At 41.9% G+C, this 19711-nt stretch overlaps 1 protein-coding gene across 3 annotated transcripts in view; it reads right to left on the bottom strand.

Annotated features, from left to right (window-relative positions):
* Nucleotides 1-2648: 2648 nt before the first annotated feature.
* Nucleotides 2649-19711, bottom strand: part of PIWIL3 (piwi-like RNA-mediated gene silencing 3) — a 48670-nt gene continuing 31607 nt past the window's right edge. For 2 of the 3 annotated variants that reach the window (XM_011975342.1, XM_011975341.1), the window contains 9 exons: nucleotides 15289-15473; nucleotides 13398-13470; nucleotides 11577-11774; nucleotides 11351-11454; nucleotides 9163-9233; nucleotides 8551-8701; nucleotides 7076-7201; nucleotides 3408-3555; nucleotides 2649-3239 (listed from right to left, as the gene is read on the bottom strand). In XM_011975342.1, coding sequence (XP_011830732.1) covers nucleotides 3123-3239; nucleotides 3408-3555; nucleotides 7076-7201; nucleotides 8551-8701; nucleotides 9163-9233; nucleotides 11351-11454; nucleotides 11577-11774; nucleotides 13398-13470; nucleotides 15289-15473 — 1173 coding nt within the window. In that variant the 3' untranslated portion in view covers nucleotides 2649-3122. Of the gene's footprint in view, nucleotides 3240-3407; nucleotides 3556-7075; nucleotides 7202-8550; nucleotides 8702-9162; nucleotides 9234-11350; nucleotides 11455-11576; nucleotides 11802-13397; nucleotides 13471-15288; nucleotides 15474-19711 lie in introns of all 3 variants that reach the window. The other variant, XM_011975340.1, reaches the window with a different exon arrangement.

Raw genomic sequence — 19711 nt, 5'->3', positions numbered from 1 at the left:
ATCACGAGGTCAGGAGATCGAGACCATCCTGGCTAACATGGTGAAACCCCGTCTCTACTAAAAAATACAAAAAACTAGCCAGGCGAGGTGGCAGGCGCCTGTAGTCCCAGCTATTCGGGAGGCTGAGACAGGAGAATGGCGTAAACCCGGAAGGCGGAGCTTGCAGTGAGCTGAGATCCGGCCACTGCACTCCAGCCTGGGCAACAGAGTGAGACTCCGTCGCAAAGAACAAACAAAACAAACAAACAAAAAAACCCAGCCAATTGGAATTAGCTTAGACTGTGTGGTCCAGTCATAGCCAATAAGGGAACAATACAGCAGAAGGGGCCACCTATATCAGGAATAAGAACTCCTTCCTCTCCCCTGTCCAGGTGTGCTCTTGCCATTGTTCCATCTGCAATGAGCACCCTTTCTGCAGAAAATTAAAACTGCCTTGCTGAGAAAATTAATGTTTGAGTGCTATTTCTTTGCAGCACCAGGGAATAAGCATTTTGTTTCTAACACTTTGATGCTGTTCAACATTCTAATATTTTGTCCAGCTTTGAGCTGTATTCAGTGCAAGGATCGATATGTTATTGCCAGAGGCAAGTTCATTTTTTGAATTATTGTATTGCTACTTCATAGGCCAAATGGATTTCTTATGATTTTTTTTTTTTTTTTTTTTGAGACGGAGTCTTACTCTGTCACCCAGGCTGGAGTGCAGTGGTGCAATTTTGCTTCACTGCAACCTCTGCCTCCCAGGTTCAAGGGATTCTCCTGCCTCAGCCTCCTAAGTAGCTGGGATTACAGGTATGTGCCAGCATGCCCAGTTAATTTTTGTATGTTTAGTAGAGACAGGGTTTCACCATGTTGGCCAGGCTGGTCTTGAGCTCTTGATCTCAAGTGGTCCACCCACCTCGGCCTCCCAGAGTGTTGGGATTACAAGCATGAGCCACCATGCCCAGCCCTGACAGACTTTTAATTAGCACTCCCAACCCTGGCTCAACAATGTGAAACTGAGGTGTTGTGATACATTACATTTTTATCTGTAAGCCTCTGAAATGAGACTTTTCCTGGAAATATTGCATACCCAGCTTCCTTCACCCAATTTATAAAGAACTAATAGGCTAATTGGATATTTCCCTGGTCACAGCAGTATTTCTAGTTATCTTAGAAAGCAACAAATTAGTATATTAGGAAGGCTAAAAACATTTAAAAAATAACAAGAGCCAGTCATGTTTAATTCATGTTAAAATCACTGATTTTAACATGAATAACTTTATTGAATCACATCATCTTAAATTTAACAGTGTTAGGAATAAATGATATATTATATTTATAGAGAACATTCAGAAAGTTTTAATACCTACTTTCGGTTTGTTCTTTCCAAGAAACCGTTTTTAGACCTCTAGAAATTAATCATTATAAATCAGATTCTAACTTAAGAACATGTTATCTTAGTGTTTCTTAAATTACAGACCCATCTCAATGTTTATTGCCGTTAGCAATAACTGCTCAGGAGGACATTACCTAGATTACGATGCGTTTAGATTCTGAAGTCTTTCCATTTTATTTCTTACAAGACCAGTTCAAATTGTAAACCTAATATATAATCAAGCAATTATGTTTCCAAATATACCTTTTCTTGTATATTTGAAGTTAATCCCCACCCCTACACCCACCCCCACAATAACACTATCTGAGTATAAGAAAACAAAACAAGGCCAGGCGCGGTGGCTCACACCTGTAATCCCAGCACTTTGGGAGGCTGAGGCGGGCTGATCACTTGAGGTCAGGAGTTTGAGACCAGCCTGGCCAACATGACAAAACCCCATCTCTACTAACAATACAAAAATTAGCTGGGTGTGGTGGCGCATGCCTATAGTTCCAGATACTTGGGAGACTGAGGCAGGAGAATCGCTTGAACCTGGGAGGCCGAGGTTGCAGTGAGTCAAGATCGTGCCATTGTACTCCAGCCTGGGTGACAGAGCAAGACTCCATATAAAACAACAACGACAACATAAAAAACAAAACAAAACAAACAAAAAAAAAAAACATTGTTTCCTGAGTCTAATTAAGGATAGTTTTAGGTGGAGAGAAAAAAGTCCACTTTCAAGAAAAACATAATAGCTCCACTTAAATAACTTACTGAAGACTTTGGATTTTGATCCGGCTAACATAACATACTGGGACCATGCAATAGAATGAATTAAACAAGTTCATTAACAGAGCTTAGTTTTCCTTCTTTGTGGAAAAAACAAATATTTGTGTTCCTAAGCTGCCAATTTTTTGTTTTGTTTTGTTTTTGAGACAGAGTCTCACTCTGTTGCCCAGGCTGGAGTGCTATGGCAAGATCTTGCCTTGCTGCAAACTCCACCTCACAGCTTCAAGCGATTCTTCTGCCTCAGCCTCATGAGTAGCTGGGATCACAGGTACCCACCACCACATCTGGCTAATTTTTGTATTTTTAGTAGAGACAGGGTTTCACCATATTGGCCAGGCTGGTCTGGAACTCTTGACCTCAGGTGATCTACTCGCCTTGGGCTTCCAAAAGTGCTGGGGATTACAGGCATAATCAAGCTTTCTTTATGATCTTTCCACCAAAAATACATCCAAATTCCTACCCCAGTACAAGGAATAACACAATGCTTCCTATGTAACTCATCAGTAATAGGTTAATTCTAAATACAAAATATTAAAAAGAAATTCGGTGTTGTTACTTTTATGTCTTCCTTTCCTGTCTGTTAACAAAAAAAGTTTCAAAAATAAAGCAGATGTAGTTTTCCAAGTAGAGTTTACTTGTTCACAGATGTACTCTCTCTGTGACAAATGTCCCATCTTTTCAATTATTAGAGTGGCCCTGCTTGGGGTGGAAAATGTTCAGTCACGTTTAGTTATGAGATCTGTCACATATTTGAAAGGGAAACTGCAAGCCAAACCCTGTCATTTCTCCTTTCTGGAAAAATCAGTCTGTGATAGTACTGAGAGTAGAACATATCACTCTGAATCTCTCCCATGTCCAATCAAGAACAATGGGAATGTAAAGCTATGGACCTAGGAAAGTATTTCAGACATCCTGCTTCAAAAGGAAGACAGGATTACACGTTGTGGTTTCAGTATCACATCAGGTCTTCCTCTGCAGGTCAAAGGTAAAAGAGACGGGTTGACAGGGAACGATTCGGTTCCTGGTGAATGGACTGTCCCACGAGGTAAGCCAGCTTGTGGGCATAGTGGCAAGGCGCTGGAACTCGAATGATGCCCTTTAGTAGGAAAAAAAACAAAAACAAAAACACAACTAAATTTTTTTCACTTTACATCTACTTTCCCTAAATTTAAATTCATGGAAGCCAATTCAGAGGTCCAACATTGTTCAATCTTGAATAGTACATTTTAAAAATCTGAAGAAAAAAGTAACAGAAAGTACTTACTGGCAAATTATAATACATGTGGCATAGACAGTACGTTAAACGCTGTACTGTATTTGGGCTCAAGCCAATCGTGTCATAGATGACGTTATAATGAGTGGGGGTAACAGTTCCATCTTGCACAGACTGACTCACAATAAAAAAGTCATACCTGGAAATATAGGACATGTGGGTATCAGCTCATTTTCGAAAGAGGGTACAGTAAGTAAACCTAATGTCTGAAATGAAAATATTTAGTAAAATAGCTTACAAAAATCTATTCTATAGACTAAGTTTCCTTTGCATTTAGAAACCAGTCTGAGCAATGATTTGAGAGATCAAATTTATAGAAGGCAATTGAATCACTGACAGAGATAGTAACTCTTGTGGGATTTTGACTTCAAGTACATGCACTGAAACCTAGAGGAAGAAACAAGATTGGCGCATTTGATCTGATATGGCTGTAGATAATTCCATTCAGAGATCCTGGGATGAAGGCCTGCTGCCTCGCTGAGGATCACTGGACTATATTTAAACTTCTTAATACAACCCTTAAGATTGATCTATGTGTGTGTTATAAATATTGAATTTATTTTTATGTTTACAATCTTATGTTGTACTTTATGTTTATGATACTTTTTATTTGCTCCTTCCTTTAATCCTTTCCTGCCTTGCACTAGATTGATCAAATGTTTCTGCCTTTCCTTCATTTTACTTCATTTCTTCCTAACTCTTGGTATGAATGTCATGATTTCCACTGTGGTTTCACGTTAAGTCTTTCATTTATGTAACTGCTTTAAGTATAAAGCACCAGAAACTTTATCATTTTCCCTAATAACTGAAGAATCTTATTATGCTTTAACCTCATAACTCCTTTTCTATGTAAGTGTTATATCCAGTATTTTAGGGTTTTTTTTTTTTTTGGACACAGTCTCGCTCTGTTGCCCAGGCTGGAGTGCAGTGATGCAATCTCAGCTCACTGCAACTTCTACCTCCTGGGTTCAAGCAATTCTCCTGCCTCAGCCTCCCGAGTAGCTGGGATTACAGGTGCCCACCACCATGCCCAGCTAATTTTTGTATTTTTAGTAGAGACAGGGTTTCACCATGTTGGTCAGGCTGGTCTCGAACTCTTGACCTCGCGATTCACCCGCCTCGGCCTCCCAAAGTGCTGGGATTACAGGTGTGAGCCACCACGCCCGGCCAGGTCTTATTTTAATATACCCTGTAAATTGCCATTTATGAAATCAAGGCTTTTTTATGCTCCATCGTAACTCATCAGCATTGCTTCTTGCATTTAATTCTCCCTTCACTGTTCGATTTCCTTCTTCCTAAAATACAGTCTTTTTGGGTAGTTCTCTCAGTGAGGGTCTGGTGGATCTGCTAATGTATATACTGTATATGCACAAACTGAGCATGTTTGTATTTCACTGTCACCCTTGATAAGTTAGCTAGGTATCAAATTCTAGCTTGATGGCTATTTTTAAGCATTTTAAAGATACTTCATAGTATTCTTGTTTCTACTCTTGCTGAATGTGATTTTTATTGTTTGTAAATATATTATTCCTGTGGTTGCTTTTACATTTTCTTATGCCTGCTGAAGTTTCGCTATAACATTTCTAAGTGTGAACGTTTACAGATCTTTGCCCAAATCTTGTTATTCTTCAATCTGAGGATTCAGAATCTCAGACTTTCTCTTTGAATATTGCTCTACCCCACCACACCCCCATCATATCTTATCTACTACTGAAACTTCTATTAGATATAGAGCAAATCTTATTTTGCCTTACATTTTCCTAAACATTTTTTTATATCTTCCACATCTTTATGGCTCTCCACTGCATTATGGAAATTTTGTGAACATATGTTCCAGTTAACAATTTGTTCTCTTTTTATGTCTAACCTACTCTTTTAACCCTTCCACTGATTTTTCTTCATTTTGACTATATTCATGTTTGTTAGATATTCAAATACAAATTGACCTTTTCATTAGACATTCTTACGGCCTTTATTCCTTTTTATATCTTTTCTTTTTTCAGTACATTTTTATATAGAATGTCTCTAACCATTTCATCTTCTGGAAGTTGTGTCTAATCTTAATGTCTTAAAGGTTGGCTCTCACTCATAATGACTTACATCCTCATAACAAGAAAAAGACTTCTAAATCACTGTTTGGAATTACTTTCCTTGGGTCCATGAACAACAGGGCTGCCTGTATGAATCTATTTTGTAGCCTATTCAGTATTACTTTCTGAACACATTTCTTTGTTCAGGATAACAAAGAATAAGTGTCATACAAAATGTTTCACATGAAGGAAACTGGTCTCTTTTTTCACACTGCTGTTTATTTTTTTATGTTTTGAGACACAGTCTTACTCTGTCGCCGAGGCTGGAGTGCAGTGGTGCGATCTTTGCTCACTGCAAGCTCCGCCTCCCAGGTTCACACCATTCTCCTGCCTCTGCCTCCTGAGTAGCTGAGACTACAGGCACCCACCACCACGCCCGGCTAATGTTTTGTATTTTTAGTAGAGAGAGGATTTCACCATGTTAGCCAGGATGCTCTTGATCTCTGGACCTCGTGATCCGCTCGCCTTGGCCTCCCAAAGTGCTGAGATTACAGGCATGAGCCACCACGCCCAGCCCCACACTGCTGTTTTAAAGCAGAAAGACATTTTTAAAATAGAAACCTCTGGCTGGACGTGGTGGCTCACGCCTGTAATCCCAGCACTTTGGGTCACCAAGGTGGGTGGATCACTTGAGGTCAGGAGTTCGAGACCAGCTTGGCCAACATGGTGAAACCCCATCTCTACTAAAAATACAAAACATTAGCTGGGCGTGGTGGCAGGCACCTGTAATCCCAGCTGCTCAGGAGGCTGAGGCAGAAGAATTGCTTCAACCTGGGAGGCAGAGGTTGCAGTGTGCTGAGATTGCGCCACTGTACTCCAGCCTAGGCGACAGAGCAAGACTCCATCAGATAGATAGGAAGAGACAGACAGACAGATAACCTCTTGGGCTACTGCATAAACATTTTGATGGTCATGATATATTCAATATAATTCGATTTGTGATGACTCCAAATTGTTAATATAAACATCACTTGCTATCTTTTGTATTCATAATTTAAAGGGTTTTAGGGCCACACTGAAGTTAACTCTTATGTGGTCACAGACATTTACAAATGTTTGATGAAGGAACTTCGACAACCAAAAGACTAATTGCGATTTCTAGATCCAAATGAGGAATCTCTACCCAATAGTAAAAAAACAGACAAATTAGTTCTAAAGAATCAGAAATGGGCCGGGCGCGGTGGCTCAAGCCTGTAATCCCAGCACTTTGGGAGGCCGAGACGGGCGGATCACGAGGTCAGGAGATCGAGACCATCCTGGCTAACACAGTGAAACCCTGTCTCTACTAAAAAAATACAAAAAACTAGCCGGGTGAGGTGGTGGGCACCTGTAGTCCCAGCTACTTGGGAGCAGGAGAATGGCGTAAACCCGGGAGGCAGAGCTTGCAGTGAGCTGAGATCCGGCCACTGCACTCCAGCCTGGGCGACAGAGCAAGACTCCGTCTCCAAAAAAAAAAAAAAAAGAATCAGAAATGCTTTAAGGTAAACTTATTGGAATTAAGTGATTGTACTGAACTGAAGCAAATTGAGAAAATTATAGATCCAGATACAAAAAATACAGGTGACTTACCATTCATTCCTAGTCAACTCTATGTCAATAACTGTTCCTGGAGGTGGATTTTGAAAATCGCTTCCACGCTTAAGAAAAAATCTAGTGTTTATTCGTTTCTTCACCACAATGAAAGCTAGAGTGAAACTTAAAAAAATTAGGGTAAGTATCTCTAGGTTTACTCAGTCTTACCTCAGAAGTATACAGTGTATTAAAACATCTGTTTTACATTTGGGACCCATTCAGAAGAATGGACAGCAGCCCTCCTTACACCCTAATTTTACTGTCTAAGCTCCATGTGCCCAATTGAAGCAGTAAATGAGGAGGTATTTATTCATAGCCACCCACATCCCAGGGGAAGGGTCCCTTCCTCACAACTTTAGGATCATTCCTACAATCCCGGCTGGGCAGCGGGCCCTCAGGAAACAGGAGTTTTACAAAAGTGGAGTTTCCCAGGTTTTGTAAGTCTTAGGGCTGGAGATTCCCTCCCGCTGGCTCCTCCAGTCTGGAGACACACAAAAGTCCAGGATAAGTGTGAACTGTTGGCAGGCTGCGTTCATGGATTTCTTCTTTTTTTGAGATGGAGTCTGACTCTGTCCCCTAGGCTGGAGTGCAGTGGCATGATCTCAGCCCACTACAACCTCCCTCTCCCAGGTTCAAGCGATTCTCATGGCTCAGCCTCCCAAGTAGCTGGTATTACAGGTGTGTGCCACCACGCCTGGCTAATTTTTGTATTTTTATTAGCAGAGATGGGGTTTTGCTATGGTGGCCAGGCTGGTCTCAAACTCCTGGCCTCAAGTGATCCACCCGCCTCCGCCTCTCAAAGTGCTGGGATTACAGGCATGAGCCACCATGCCGGGCCGTTCACAGATTTCTGTGATTATCTGAGGTGAACAAGCCCTCCCACAGCAAGACTTGAAATAAAGTAGGAAGATTCAACTGGAGCTTTATGGTGGAAGCAGTCTGCTCCTGCCAGGTCCAATTCTGCTTTGCATTCTGACTTGGGCGTGGAACGCAAAATCAAAGCAGAAGGGTCTTCCCCGCGCTCCCCCAACCCATCCACAGAAGCCACTATTTATATCAAGCTCCTACACTCATTCACAGAAGCCACTATTTATATCAAGCGCCTACTCTCATCACACATTGTATTGGTGTTTTCCCCTAAAAAACATCAGATTTTTCAAAGACTAAACTGTCAAGCTAAAATCTTCACAGTACGATTTTTTTTGAGACAAGGTCTCACTGTGTCACCCAGGTATGAGTGCAGTGCTCCTAGGCTCAAGTGACCTGCCCACCTCAGCTTTCTGAGTAGCTGGGACTGCAGGCACACACCACCAGGCTCAGCTAATTTTTTTATCTTTTGTAGAGATAGGGTCTCTCTCCGTTGCCTAAGCTGGTCTTGAACTCCTGGGCTTAAGTGATCTGCCCACCTTGACCTCCCAAAGTGCTGGGATTACAGGGATGAGTCACTACACTTCACAATTAATACAACCTACTTATTAGGAGAGAGGGTTTTTAAGTAGGTCGACATCTTTTTTGCTTCATGGTCAAGCAATGCTTGAAGCTGACCATCTCCCACTCCGTCCCGATACACAATAATAGAATGTGGCATCGATGATTCGTTTTTACACCAGACATCCAGGGCAGCTGAGAGGAAATCAGAAGCTTGTGTAAATAAACCGTAACTTGGAAAAAACTAGCCTTTGCTGCTTTTGACAAATTCTAAGTCCATCTTTTAACATTGCAGCTTTCAGGGCAGTTTTACTGCTTAAGTCCTGTCTATTCCCAACACTGTAGCTTTCAGGGCAGTTTTACTGCATGAGTCCTGTCTATTCCGGCGTTCCTCAGCGACAGCACTATGGAAGTTTTGATCCAGAGAATTCGTGGTGGAGGTGGTGGAGATGGGGTCAACCTACGCATGCTAGGATGTTTAGCGGCATCTTTGTCTTCTATCCACTAGGACTCAATGGCAGTACCACCTCCACCCCAGTTGAGATCCCAAACACTAAAGGTTCAGTCATTGCCAAGTGTCCTCTGGAGGCAACAGGTCGACTGGTGGAGAACTACTTGTATAGTGTCGGGTTCCCCAACCGCTACAAGACACTGACCTTTCAAGCAGGTCTGCAGCTCTTTCACAAGCTCTTCTCCTGTTTTCTGGATGACACATTGAGAGTACCACCTGTTCACAGAAAAAACAAACCACCAGTTTGGAAAACAAGATTCTTAAAATCTCATTTTGAGTCTGCATTAATCTACGAGCAAAAAAATATTACTATCAGTAGTTGAGGACATTTTAGCATCAATTCATATCGCCACAGAGATCAAAGTCTTGGTTGGTCTCTTTTGATCTTAGGCATTTTAGAAAATTCTGAGTGCATACAAATAGTCAAATAGAATGGAAGCATTTATTCACATTACTACAAATTAGTCATGCTTTATTGTACAAGACGACTGCAGTTTCGCCTACGGGGGAATGCAATAAAATGAAAACCCTGTGCTCCCCGTGGCTCCTGCTTTGGGATCAATGCTCTCAACAGTGGCTCCTACATGTTCCCCCTCACTGAGGAAGGAGTTTGCTTTGGAATGGTGGCAGCTGTTGTGACAACCTCAACATATCCAGTAAAATGGTATGCTGTCTCAAGTTTCTATCCCCTTACTGCATTCTTGTTTACTTCAGAGTAACCCCATCTGACCACCTGACATATTGTGATGTATCTGTCTGCCTCTTCTCACTAGGATTTAATTCATAGGGTATGACCAGGCGTCTTGGCTCCATATTTTCACTGCCAGTGTCAGCATCGGAACATGGCAGCCACTCAGAAAAATCTGTTGACAGCTCCAAGAATGATTTGGTTCGTGATGGTCTCTGCTTTCTTGGGTTTGGAGTACGTAATTGTAATATTTACTTAGCTATGTGTGTTTCTCTTTGTTCAAGGTATTGGCTATTTTCATAATTTTTCTGGAAGTTTTTCTTTCATTGATTGGAAAGCAGATTTTACACTATTAAAATAAGTTTATTACTTGAAAAAGTATCTGTTGAATAATTGTAAGTATAATTGTTCCCTATGATTATTTTCAAACAAAAAGTAGAACAAAACAGTGTTATCATATTGAAGCAGAATATGACTGGAAAAAAAGTAATCATCTATGGAAATAAAGATGGATCTTCCTTAAAAGATATTCCTGAATTATACCTAGTGGGCCATGATCATTGTTAAACATAGAGGTAATTTGCAATGGTCACACATCAAGTAATGCGCAAAGGACGGCAAACTTAAGACTGCAAACTTATTTCAAGGTACAGCGTGGTTTCTACTCTGAGAACAGAAAATAAAAGGGCCCTGGGAGAAAACAAGAGCATGGGATATAGACGTACATCTCCTCTTGGAAGTACATCACATGCAAGTGTATGAAGACAAGATCTTATACTTACAGATCTCTGACCACTTATTATGTTTCAATGTCTCTTTACCCATGCACATCTCAAATATTTCACTATGTGTTAGTGATACCCATTTAAGACATTTACTGAGCAGAGCCTATGGTAGACAGAACTCTACCTGGTCTAATCCCTGGAGCCTGTGATCACAGCAGGATACCACCCCTGTGATTATGTCATGCTATATGGCTCCATTGACTTTATGATAAAGGTTTTCCAAATGGGTCATTTGTAATTACATGAGCTCCTTTAAAAGCAGGGATGTTTTTTCTGGCTGATGGCAGAAGAGGTGGTCAGATTCAACACAGAACAAGGGCTCAATGTGCCCTGGCTGGTTGGAAGATGGAGAGGGGTTTGCTATGTGAGAGAAATCAAGACTGGCCCGCAGCTGACAGCCAACAACAAAAACAAAACAAAAAAAACAAGGACCTCTGTCATCCAACCACAAAAAAATGGATTCAGCCACAATGACATGAGCTTGGAAAGGGAGGGCTGCCCAGCCTCCAGATGATAATGTGGCTTGGCTGATACCTTAATTTATGCCTTGTAAGGTCCTGAGAGCTGTGAACTACCAGGTGTCTGGTGAGAAAAACTGTGCAGATAGAGACGGGCATTTGTCATCAACTGCCACGTTTGTGGTATGTTAGGCAGCAATGGAAAATGATGCAGAGCAGCCAACCATGCAAAGTGTTCTGGGAACATAACTTTGCCAGCAAAATCAGGAGAGCACGTGACTAAGAATAACTCATCTGTCAAATTCCCAACCTCTTGAGTTAACAAATATTAATTAGGTTCATCTTTTCTGTTTGGTCCACAGTCAGCTACCGACTAAACAATATCTACCAGAGCTTACTTACTTTGTTAATTCAGCATTGGTACTTGCCACAAATCCTGCTATTGATTTCTGTCGATTTACGATATCGTGGAAACAATCAATGCCAACGAACATTGTTCTTTGTACCTTAAGGTTTTTTGGAAAAGGTAGTGGAGTTAGAACGTGAGCAAAATTTAAGCATTAACAATTAAGAGAACCTTAAGTTTTATTAGATATAAGTTAAATGACGTCAATGAAATACAACGTACATCAGTCTCCACCTTCCAGAGGGCTCCTCCCATCTTGCAATTCATCTGCTGGGCAATCTTGGTGACAATGGTTCTTGCCTGGACTTTTTCTAAGGTCTTTTTCACTACACATTGGCTTGGAATCGGGCATTTGGTACATAGGTATCTTTTTATACTGTCATATCTGTGTTTGTCATCATTGGGCAGGATACAAATCACCTTGAAAACCAGCCAACATGACATTCCATAAGATACAACAACAGTGATACAGGAAAGAAAAACCATCTCGAGCAGGCAACTTAGGTGGAAGACTGACAAGTTAGAGTTAATTTATTAAGAAAATATTTGAACCCAAGAGGGTGAAGGGTCTAGAGCCATGTTATTAATTATAACAATTATATCAATTATATGGTATGTATTTATTAGAAAATTATAATTACATTAGTTATAATTAGTTACATTAAACAATTGGAAGGGTGAATGTGTGGAACAAATTATAATTAACATTACAAACTATAATTAACATTAAATTGTTAAGTGTTTAAATTATAGTGTTGTAAATTATAGTTAATATTGATGTTCTAAATTATAGTTAACATTAATGTTATAAATTATAATTATAAATTACAGCAATTGCTGCAAGAGGCAATTTGGCAATATACATCAATTGCTTAAGCCTGCAATATCATTTCCATCCTATTCAGTTTCCAGGAACTTATCACCATGTTGACAAGGATGGGTTAAAAACAGGCTCAAGGGGCCGGGCACAGTGGCTCACGCCTGTAATCCCAGCACTTTGGGAGGCCGAGGCGGGCTGATCATGAGGTCAGGAGATCAAGACATCCTGGCTAACACGGTGAAACCCCGTCTCTACTAAATATACAAAAAATTAGCCGGGCATGTTGGCGGGTGCCTGTAGTCCCAGCTACTTGGGAGGCTGGGGCAGGAGAATGGCATGAACCGAGGAGGCGGAGCTTGCAGTGAGCCGAGATCGCACCACTGCACTCCAGCCTGGGCGACAGAGCGAGACTCTATCTCAAAAAATAATAATAAGAAGAATTTGCTGTAGTAATTCAGATAAAACATAATGACAACTTGGTCTAAGACACTGAATGCAAGAAAGGAAAGAACAGACTCCTAGAAAAATACCAGGCAAGAATTGCCAGGCACGATGGCTCATGCCTGTAATCCCAGTGCTTTGGGAGACCAAGGCGGGTGGATCACTTTAGGTCAGGAGTTAGAGACCAGTCTGGCCAACATGGTGAAACCCCATCTCTACTAAAAATACAAAAATTAGTGGGGTGTGATGGTAGGCACCTGTAATCCCAGCTACTTGGGAGGGTGAGGCAGGAGAATTGCTTGAACCAGGAGGTAGAGGTTACAGTGAGCTGAGATCACACCACTGCACTCCAGCCTGGGCCACGGAGCAAGACTCCGTCTCAAAAAAAAAAAGAAAAGAAAAAGAAAAATACCAGGCAAGAAGAATAACACAGGTTAGAAGATCGTGATCATAGACTTGGCAGGTTACATCTGGGGATGAAAGTTAATGAATGTGGTGATTGTTAATACCCACACTACTTTATACTTGTATAGTGTATTTTTTTCAAGTTAGGAGATTTTAAAAGTAATTACAGGTCCCCAAGCCTGAGAAAATTAGCTTAAAATTGTGATATTCAGGAATAGCTAAACCATGAAAGGCTTTATTCAGCTATATTATGCAGGTTAATCTGCTTTCATTGGCAAGTTCAGGAAACCAGTGACAACATTTTGAATTCTAAAATACTTATCAAAATAGTTTAGAACAATAACTAAAGACTGTACATGTATCAACTAGACACTTACCATCTGCAGTGTTGGTCTGGTATATTTCCGTAATGTGTCTATATAGGAGTTAGCATCCCCATCTACTTCAATCCTAAAAAATATAGCATTCTTATTCAAAAGGTACTGACCAGTGAAACATGATAAACATCTCAGACAGCTAATTAAATATAAAGTAAGACATGATAAAAAGGCAAGATATGCATTTCAGTAGAAAGTATATTTAAAAGAAAAAAGACAGTCGGGCGCGGTGGCTCACACCTGTAATCCCAGCACTTTGGGAGGCCGAGACAGGCAGATCATGAGGTCAGGAGATCGAGACCATCCTGGCTAACACGGTGAAACCGCATCTCTACTAAAAAATACAAAAAAACTAGCCAGGTGAGGTGGCGGGCGCCTGTAGTCCCAGCTACTCGGGAGGCTGAGGCAGGAGAATGGCTTGAACCCAGGAGGCGGAGCTTGCAGTGAGCTGAGATCTGGCCACTGCACTCCAGCCTGGGCAACAGAGCGAGACTCTGTCTCAAAAAAAAAAAAAAAAAAAGACAGTAGACTTTCAGTTTCCGATTCTACTTGTAAGGAGCTTTGAAGTCACTACTCTGTCCTAACAAGTCAAACGCTAAACAGACTGAAAAAAATGAACAGTTCTCCTAGGATTTTCAAGAGAGGTGAGGACACAAGGCAAATCACTGCCTCCTATATTGAAGAGACAAATAAGCAAAACAGGGAGTCCTGGCTAGCTAGAGCAAAGACTCAAGAAACTTCCCAGGATAACAGTTCCTGTGTCAGGTGACCTAACCTGTAACTGATGAATTACTGCAGGCTCAGCATGGACAACTGTGAGGGTTAAAAACTCCAGGTATACCCAGTCATAGGAGGCTCCCCACAATTTTGAGAGTTTTACCTCTAGGAGCTTGACCAGGTCCTCGCAATAAATACCAGAGGAAAATTGTTTAGTGCTTCCAGCAGGGAAAGGAGAAAGTAAACTATTGTGAAATACACCAGGGCCCTGTGTTCCTAACAGGCCCTGCCCTCAGGAGACGCTACTTAACCAGAACCTAACCCTTTTTTAAAAAAAAAGAAAACGTTTAGGTTCAGGGATACACATGCAGGTTTGTTATACAGGTAAACCTGTGCCCTGATGGTTTGTTCTACAGATTTTATCATCCAAGGTCGAAGCAAAAGAAGCCAAGGCTGAGAAGACTGCATACTGTGAGTCTAACTACATGACATTCTAAAAAGGCAAAACCATGGAGATGGTAAAAAAAAAAAAAAAAAAAAAATAGTGGTCCTCAGAGGTTGTGGCGCAAGGGGTAGGTGGTGGTAGAAAGGGACAATTAGGTGACGCACGGAAGACTTTTAGGGCAGTGACAAATACTCTGCATGAAACCGATGGTGGATACAAGTCATATACATTTGTCCAAACCAGTAGAATGTACAATTCCAAGAGTGAACCCTACTGTAAACTATGGACTTTGGGTGATTATGATATTTCAATGTGGGCTCATCAGCTGTAACAAATGTACCACACTGGTAGGGGATGTTGATGGGGGAGGCTATGCATTATTGGGGGCAGGATATATACGAGAAGTCTCTGTAACTTCCTCTTAATTTTGCTGTAAACCTAAAACTGCTCTAGAAAGTTTCAGTTCAGTTTTTGGAAACATGACTGAGAATTCTTAATATTCTCCATCCATTCACATCAAGTTCTTAATTCTCATACCTTCTACAACACGTATCTTAATAGCCGTAAACCATATATCACAAAGTCTGTTTTAATATTTTTTGACTAGAGATTAGACTTTACAGACTTTTAAGGTTTTGATACAGTGACCAATTCCTACAATATTTTAGTTGTTATACTTTAAGATTGTTAACTGATTTTCAAATTGGAAGTAATTTCTGCTCTACTTACATTTCTGCTGGTTTCATAGTTATGCCCATGGGGGCTGTGACACTCTGTAGATGACTCTTTAAGGACATGGCTTCCCTGTAACTGCTCCTACTATGGAGTATGAGCCAACTATGTAGCGGCATTGCATTAAGTAACGGTAATTCTCTTATTTCTCTTGACCAGTCTCCTTGTGAATTGGCTTTAACCTGAAAAAGAATTACAAAACCTAGCATAAAACTTTAAAGATCAACTTATGTAAATCTGTGCTATCTCCTATTGAAATGTTACAATTATAAACTTGAATGGCCAATTTAGGTATTTTTTTCAATAAGATATAGGTTAACAGAACTGAATTCTATCCTAGGTGCAAAAAATTTTCGTTGAGAGGCCATTGCGGGGGAGATGACTCCAGAGCTTTAGGTTCCCATGCAGGCAAAGCAAAGCCCAATGTAAACAGTAAAGCAAAGCCAGAGACTTTACCAATCAGAAACTACCAGTTACCAACTAGGGTTCTTCCACTTAAATAGAGCAAATGTATTTTGTCCCATTTCTCATCAGCCTATAAAAGCTCACTGCTCACACTGCTGCAGCAGAGCTCGCTGAACCCCTTCTGATTGAGTGCTGCACAATTTGTGCATCAGTCTTAGTGCAAATAAACTTAATTGTATTTGATGTGAAGTTTCTTTTGGAGCTTTTCGATGCTGTTAGACTCAGATTGGCTCTTCATACTGTTCTATCACAGCAAGTGCTCCCTAAAAATTTAGTCTTTTGGTGGGAACTTTATTCCAAGGAATGACACTTGAAACATTTAACCAAGGATAGAGTAAGATGGCCAAATAGAGGCCTCCACTGATCATCCCTACAAGAGGAACACTAAGTTTGACAACTATCTGTACAAAGGGAGCACCTTCATAGGAACCAAACATCAGGTGAGCACTCAGTGTCTGGTTTTTACTTTCTATTGCTGAAAGAGGCACTGAAGGTGGGAAAAACAGTCTTGAATTGCTGACGTCACCCTTCTCCCACCCCTGCATGGCGCGGAGAATCTGTGCAGTTGGGAGAGGGAGAGCACAGCAACTGTGAGGCTTTGCATTAAAATCAGCACTGCCCTGTCACAGCAGAAAGCAGACCTGGGCTGTACTCAGCTGATGGCCACCCACAGGGGGAACATTTGATTCTGGCCCTAGACAGAGGGGAATTGCCCACCCCAGTGGTCAGAGCTCGAGTTCTGGAAAGCCTCGCCATCATGGGCTGGAGTGCTCTGTGGCCCTAAGTGAACCTGAGAAACAGTCTAGGCCACAAAGACTGCAATCCCTAGGTAAGTCCTAATGCTGATCTGAGCTCAGAGCTCGTAAACTGGGGGTAGAGGGGTAGGGGACGTGATCTACTGAGGCACCAGTCAGGGTAGCTAAGAGAGTGCTTACATCACCCCAACCCAAGGCAGCACAGCTCAAAGCTCCAAAAGAGGCCCCTTCTTTCTGCTTCAGGAGAAAAGAAGGAAGAGTGAAGACTTTGTCTTGTATCTTGGATACCAGCTCAGCTACAGTAGGACAGGACAAGAGTCAGGGTTGGGAGGCCCCCATTCTGGGCCCTAGCTCTTGGATGACATTTCTAGACATACCCTGGGCCAGAAGGGAAACCTGATGTTTTGAAGGGAAGGACCCAGCCCAGGCAGGATTCATCACCTACTGATTAAAGAGCCCTTGGGCTCTGAAGAACCAGCAATAATACCCAGGTAGAATGTCAAGGGCCTTGAGTGGACTCAGAGATGCTGGTTTCAGGTGAGAACCAGCATATTCCCAGCTGTTGTGGCTATGGGGAGAGACTCCTGCTTGAGAAAAGTAGAGGGAAAAGTAAAGGGGACTTTTGTCTTGCACCTTAGGTACCAGCTCAACCACAGTGGGGTAGAGCACCAAGCGGGCTTTTGGGGTCCCTAATCCCAGGCCTTGGCTCGTGGATGGCGTTTCTGGACCTGCCTTGGGCCAAGGTGGAGCACGCTGCCCTGAAGGGTAATTCCTAGGCCTGGCAGCGTTCACCGCAAGCTGACTGAAGAGCCCATGGACCTTAAGGGAACATTGGCAGTAGCCTAGCAGTACTCCCTATGGGCCTGTGGTGGTAGTGGCTGTGGGGTGAGGCTCCTCTATGTGTAGAAAGAGAAGGGGACAGGATGCGGTGGCTCACCCCTAGAATCCCAGGACTTTGGGAGGCCGAGGCGGGTGGATTACTTGAGGTCAGGAGATCCAGCCAACCTGGTGAAACCCCATCTCTACTAGAAATTAGCTGGCTGTTGTGGTGGGCGCCTGCAATCCCAGCTACTTGGGAGGCTGAGGCACGAGAATCGTTTGAACCCAGGAGGTGGAGGTTGCAGTGAGCCGAGATTGCACCACTGCACTCAAGCCTAGGCGACACAGTAAGACTGTCTCAAAAAATAAATGAATAAAAAGAAAAGAAGAAAAGAAAGGGAAGAGTGAGAAAGGTCTGCATCATGGTTTAAGTGCCAGCTCAGCCACAGTACAACAGAATACCAGGTAGGTTTCTATGATTTTTGACTCCAGTCCCTGACCCCTGAATGGCATTCTCTGCACCTGCCCAGGGCCTGGGGGAACTTACTGCTCCTGAAGGGAAGGACACCAGTCTGGCTGCTTTGCCACTTGATTGCAGAGCCTTAGGACCTTGATCCAACATAGGTGGTAGCCTGGTAGTGGTCACAGTGGGCCTTGGGAAAGACCCAGTGCTGTGCTGGCTTCAGGTCTGATCCAGTGCAGTCCCATTGGTCATCACCACAGGGGTGCTTGTGTCACCCCAAACCCAGATCCAGGTGGCTCAGCACAGAGAGAGACAGAAAGTAAGCAAACAAGACTCTCTGCCTGGTCATCCAGAAATCTTCCGGATCATACCAAGATCACCAAAGTGGTATCACTATGAATCTGCGCGAACCATAGTATTACTGTGCTTGGGATGTCCCCTGATGCAGATGTGACTTAGATCACAATACCCAAGTCCTTCTGAACACCTGGACAGCCTTCCCAAGGAAGATGAATACAAACAAGCCTGGACGGCAAAGACAATAACAAAAACCTAACTTTCAACGCCCAAACACTCATGAACTGCCCCAAGCATCAAGACTATCCAGGAGAACACGGACCTCAGCAAATGAACTCAATAAGGCACCAGGCACCAATCCTGGAGAAATAGATATGTGACCTTTCAGACAATTCAAAATAGCTATTTTGAAGAAACTCAAATTCAAGATAACAGAGAATTGAGAATTCTAGTAGATGAATTCTACAGAGAGATGGAAATAATTAAAAAGATTCAAGTAGAAATTCTGGAGTTGAAACATACAATTGACATATTGAAGAATACATCAGAGTCTCTTAAGAGCAGAATTAAATCAAGCAGAAGAATTACTGAGCTCAAAGGCAGGCTGTTTGAAAATACATAGTCAGAGGAGATAAAAGAAAACACATATACCTAATGTAAATGACGAGTTAACAGGTGCAGCACACCAATATGGCACATGTATACATACGTAACAAAACTGCACGTTGTGCACATGTACCCTAGAACTTAAAGTATCATAAAAAAAGAAAGAAAACACAGAAGCATGCCTACAAAATCTAGAAAATAGCCTCAAAAGGGCAAATCTAAGAGTTACTGTCCTTATAGACGAGGTAAAGAGATAATGGTACAAAATTCACTCAAAGATATAGCAAAACTTCCCAAACCTAAAGAAAGATATCAATATCTAAGTATAAGGTGGTTACAGTAGATTTAACCCAAAGACAACTACCTCAAGGCATTTGATAATCAAACTCCCAAACGTCAAGGATAAAGGATCCTAAAAGCAGCAAGAGAAAAACAACATAGAATGGAGCTCCAATACATCTGGCAGCAGACTTTTCAGTGGAAACCATACAGGCCAGGAGAGAGAATCTGAAGTGCCGAAGGAAAAAAGAATTACCCTAGAATAATATACCCGGTAAAAATATCCTTCAAAAAAGGAGAAAGACTTTTCCAGACAAACAAAAGCTGAGGGATTTCAACACCAGATCTGCCCTATAAGAAATGCTAAAAGGGGTACTTCAATCAGAAAGAAAGGGATGTTGAGGAGCAATAGGAATTCATCTGAAAGTACAAAACTTACTGGTCATAGTAAGTGCACAGAAAAACACAGTAACGGTGGTGTGTAAACTACTCTTAAGTAGAAACACTAAAAGGTGAACCAATCAAAAATAGCAACAACATTAAGACATACAATAAGATATAAATAGAAACATAAGTTAAAAAGCAAAAGGACATAAACAGTTCTCAAATTTAAGAAAATCAAAATTGGGCCGGGCGCGGTGGCTCACGCCTGTAATCCCAGCACTTGGGGAGGCCGAGGCGGGCGGATCACGAGGTCAGGAGATCGAGACCATCCTGGCTAACACGGTGAAACCCC

Source organism: Mandrillus leucophaeus, unplaced genomic scaffold (assembly GCF_000951045.1).
Source record: "Mandrillus leucophaeus isolate KB7577 unplaced genomic scaffold, Mleu.le_1.0 Scaffold154, whole genome shotgun sequence".
Taxonomy (NCBI): domain Eukaryota; kingdom Metazoa; phylum Chordata; class Mammalia; order Primates; family Cercopithecidae; genus Mandrillus; species Mandrillus leucophaeus.
Note: the sequence above shows the minus strand (reverse complement) of the source record. Positions and strands in the feature narration are given on the sequence as shown.